At 44.4% G+C, this 4,529-nt stretch overlaps 2 protein-coding genes across 2 annotated transcripts in view; one reads left to right on the top strand and one right to left on the bottom strand.

Moving 5' to 3' along the window:
- The window catches only part of SARC_10110 (hypothetical protein), a 3,316-nt gene extending 2,321 nt beyond the window's left edge, over nucleotides 1-995 (top strand). The window contains exons 4-5 of the mRNA XM_014295858.1: nucleotides 106-289; nucleotides 785-995. Of these exons, the coding sequence (XP_014151333.1) occupies nucleotides 106-289; nucleotides 785-930 (330 nt within the window). The 3' untranslated portion in view covers nucleotides 931-995. The remainder of the gene's footprint in view (nucleotides 1-105; nucleotides 290-784) is intronic.
- A 300-nt stretch (nucleotides 996-1,295) lies between these two features.
- SARC_10109 (hypothetical protein) lies at nucleotides 1,296-4,425 on the bottom strand (the record flags this gene model as incomplete). Its single annotated transcript, XM_014295857.1, has 5 exons — nucleotides 1,296-2,199; nucleotides 2,467-2,742; nucleotides 3,082-3,160; nucleotides 3,735-3,865; nucleotides 4,294-4,425. The coding sequence occupies 5 exons, from the start codon at nucleotides 4,423-4,425 to the stop codon at nucleotides 1,390-1,392; spliced, it is 1,428 nt and encodes a 475-aa protein (XP_014151332.1). The 3' UTR covers nucleotides 1,296-1,389.
- Between the last annotated feature and the right edge of the window lie 104 nt (nucleotides 4,426-4,529).

The following is a 4,529-nucleotide window of genomic DNA, read 5'->3' as shown; positions in this document are numbered from 1 at the left end:
GCAATTGCTATAAATGCAACACTTGAATACATCTGTTGAGATTGAGATCCATATGGTATTAACATTAATTTCACGTCACCAAACTTCACCTCACCCACACTACAGATTAAGAAAGTCGGCTATGGTTTGTGTTGTTACTCGTTCATCGTATGGGGTCATTCTATGAACATGGCACCAGCTGGACTAGTGCCAGCGTTTGTAGAGGAGCATTGGTTTGACATCTGCACGTACGGCGCTCTTACCGCTTGCCTGCTCTGCCCAAATGTGGCGGGGGTGGTCAATGGATTGGGTAAGTTTTGGAGGATTGCTGGTGCATATTTTAGTGTATCCATGTCTTTCTTTCCAGTACATTTTATTTATATTCGTGTCAGATTGAGTAGAGCCAGTCACTCATCACGGTGTGTGGTGACGCTGATCAATTCATCTTTCGATTATACCACGCTGAGTTTGTTATACATCTGTATGACGCATGCGAATGTTTGCGTTACTGTTTCTGGCTCTCAACCGTGCAGCACGTATCTGAATATCCAGCCTTGCTCAGGAGCTGTTCTGCTTCAATGTAGTGTGTCGCTCGGTATCTGGTCAGTGTAGAGCTATTATGTGCAGCAAACTTGGTCTCTGCTCTAAATTCCGCTATTGGCTTTTACTGCGGTTATGGTTTGTATCAGTTGATCCATGCTATATTTAGACCTGCGTGCGTCAAGTCTGATGGTGATCTAATGCACTAAGTTGTTTCACTTTGTATCTCATCTGCACGAATCTTATTAACACGTTCTTCCTACAGGCATCGTTTGCATCATATTCTTCCTGCAAGCGACAATGTCTTCCTACTTTACCTCGCCCACGATCTCACTGTGGCAACAACAAGCCACGGGTTTGCTGGGTTGTTTGCTGATTGCCGTTGGTACGAAGAGGACAGTTCCACTGTAGTGTAGTAGCTAATGAATTCAACCTGAATACAACACGGATATCTGCTATTCGCTCATACAACCTGATCCCAAGCGTACCGTTTGTGCACTTAATTTGCTTTTTTTCGTTGCTGATCTCTGCCCAATCATTTTACTCGTATGCATTGTTTATTCCGGTCCCTTCAGTGTTTACAGTTTACGATGCATCAATTGTTACACATCGGAGGGAAAGTTTGATGAACGTTTGTGGAGTAGATTGTTGTTTAGGTTACCTGGAACACATCGCTGGCGACTGTACATGTGCAGTGGGGCACCTTACGCTATTGCATCGCATGTACAGTGCTTGAACTTACAGCTGTATTACTTCGTCTTTTGAATATCTTGCATTCAGCACGTACATGCGGCTGTATGAAAATTGAAAACATATACTGGCAGCCGCATGAGTGTTCTGAGTTCTCTGTGAAGCTCTGGATTGTACCGTCTAATATTCAATGGCATCGTAATTGGCCTGGAATGCATGCGTGAGAACCTTCATGTCCGCGACAATAGGGTCGGTATCATCCAAACATAAACTCAACGAAGTGGTGACCTTGCGCATGAACAAAAGCTCTCTGGTCAGTCGTGCGTACAATGACTTGTCTGTCATCTGACAGTGGTCCACTACTGTTCCATACTGTGTGCCATTCATAAACAAATACAAGTAGCCATTTCTATAGTTTTGCGTGGTGGGCATAACCGGAAGGTAGGGTCCGTACATGTCGGCCCCGGACGTCCCAAAGACCCGCTCGCAATCCCTGAATGTAGAGTGCACTAGTCTATTGTACTGCGCCAGTCCCTCCTGTACGTTCGGTGGCACCTGAGGCAATGTGTATGCTGCGACAGTCCTGTCGGTCTCTCCGTGGTCGTGCCATTTCATAGTGTGACTCATAACACTCACGTACACCAGACTGAGAGCACGCAGCCGCTCGTTGTTGCTTGTTGGTGAGCTAATCGCTCCTGGCTTATTGTCCACTACCAAAACACTGGACAAAGACCCGGTAAGGAGCATGTATGCGAAGGCCAGGTTGGCGGGATAGTGTTCACCGCAATGCGATACCAAACCGGCTAGACCAATCGGATTCGAGTATCCGTCTACTAGTTTTAGCCGGTACAATAACTGATGGAAGAAATGATACCCCCACATTGCACCTGTTGTTGTTAAAGAAACGGTCGATTGCTGGGGCACGAGCATCCACCGTTTGACCACGTTCTGAACGTATGAAGAGTTCTCTGTAGCCGTATCGATAGACTTCTGCAAAGACTGATTAGACGTCCCAGGATGATGGTGGGTCAGAGATATACCGGTTATAGTCATTAAAGTGGCGCTGTCACGCCTTGCCAGTGCAAAAATTCTGAAAGTTCACATCGAATACGATATGGCTATAGCCACATGTATGGCGTGGTCAAGCGTTGTGTTTCCAGTGCATAATTACAAAGGTTCTCATTAAATTAAATACGTAAATTTCCAATGTTTTGGGCCATGTCTCAGACCCACAACTCTCACATCGAGCCTACCTACCTTTGTACCCAGGGGCTTGCCCTGACGCATGATCATTATCCGCAGCAGCGAGTTCACGTCCAGGCCATGTGGTATGTTGAGTTTCTGTGCCGGTGCGATCACAAGTGTAGCCAAGTGTGCCAGATGCAGACCAATGGTCACCACATATCCACAGTCATCAAACCCTCGACGACCGGCTCTACCACACATCTGCTTGAAAGATGTAGAGTCCATGTATCTGCCAGAATCCAGGAAGACAGACGTGCGGATAGGAAAGTTCACACCCACGGCAAGACTCTATGACGTGAAAGCGGGTCCAGAAAGAATGCCATAATTAGCGCATAATGACTAAGGATCCAAAGCACTATCATTTTGTGCACCCAACGACTGACAGTACTATATCTAACCGCTAGGAAAGCTTAGATAGCGAATGAGAAAACGGAAATAGTCAGAGGCCTTACAAGGGGTCATTCGAAAACGTCTTGCTTTTTCAGAATACTGTGTGCATCATAGTATAGACACACAGCCTGTCCGTGAGATGCACATGAAACGAACAGGGCAAATGTTCAGTACTCTACGCTGACTAGGTTTTGGATATCATTGCAAAGCTAGCTGCTCCAACATATAGGAACATACTTTTGTTGCTATGACAACGGTGATGATGCCGCTGCGTATGAACGCTTCCACCATATCTCGGTAGGCCTTATTCAGACCGCTTGAAATTGGGTAAAAATTTAATTAGATTGCAAGAATGGGTACGAGTGAAGTGACAACGCGATGATAAAAATGGTATGCCTTCAAAAAGTATCAAGAAAAGCATGGCGCAGTAGATAATTGGAGTCCAATTGTTGGCCCAATACGTAATAACTACAGTCAACTGTAATTGACGAGGTACTATAGGAACATAAAAAATGTCTTGTGTGGAAAGGAAGGTACAATCTGTCGATCGTCCTATGTATTACATACATAGGTCTGCTCCGTCATCGTATCTAACTTCCAATAGTATTGCGACTCATCGCTTAAACATAAAACATGGCGCAAATGACATCTTCAACTACCCGAAAACTGCAATGATACATTTTATGGACTCAAAGGACGACACGGATGGATATCAATAGAGAATCACAATATGGGAAATTATGGATCTCTATATAGGGAGTTAAACTTCAAGAGCGTACACACACTCATAGAAAATGTATATACATCCTATAAAACATTTATGTATGCACACACCTATAAACAAGTACTTTCATCAGTGATATAGTATGAGTCGTTGAGTGTAGTAATACCTGTGGTGCATGGCAATCCCTCGTGCGATGCCTCTCATATAGAGGTCAGCCTGAGTCTTTCGCACTTTTCTATACAACCGGGTCACCCACCAGTTGAGATCAGTGACGTCATTCATCTCATTGCTACGGGCCTGTAGATATATATGTATATAAATGTTCATGCACAGTATATAGAGTGATACCGATCTGATCATGCAACTATTCCGCACATGTATGCCACGTGTTCTGGATACGTGCCCATGGTGAAAAAACCCAGAGAAGAGTAGTGACATATCTGAAATATACACATACACAAACACATACAAAAGTATGCAGTACCACATTCAACCGTGTACATAGAGTATCTTGATCGATCTACCACATTCAACTGTGTACATAAAGTATCTTGGTGGATCAATGCATACTACGCCACACGAACGCATATCTCGCCAACGAGCACGGATATTGTTTTCTTGTATTTAAAGTTCTTGCCCATGCATACGAGCCAATTATCTCAAACCCATACAACCCCACAGCCGACACACATGAGTGAGTGTTATAAGTTTGAACTAAACCTCACCGTTTGCCCTCGGAATGAGTACGCGGGATCAACTGGCCATAAGACCGTCCTTGCATGCTGCACCCACAACCGTCTACTCATCTTCAAGCGCTGGAAATCACTCAGCTCTGCCCGCCTGTCGGTCTCGTCCATTTGGTCTCCTTTCCACTTCCGCTCTGCGCCTTCGGCTTTTTATACGGATACAGAGTAATCCGAATTATATATATATATATATATATATATATATAATATATCGT

This window comes from Sphaeroforma arctica (assembly GCF_001186125.1).
Source record: "Sphaeroforma arctica JP610 unplaced genomic scaffold supercont1.1139, whole genome shotgun sequence".
NCBI lineage: Eukaryota > Ichthyosporea > Ichthyophonida > Sphaeroforma > Sphaeroforma arctica.
This window is presented reverse-complemented; position numbering and strand designations above follow the sequence as displayed.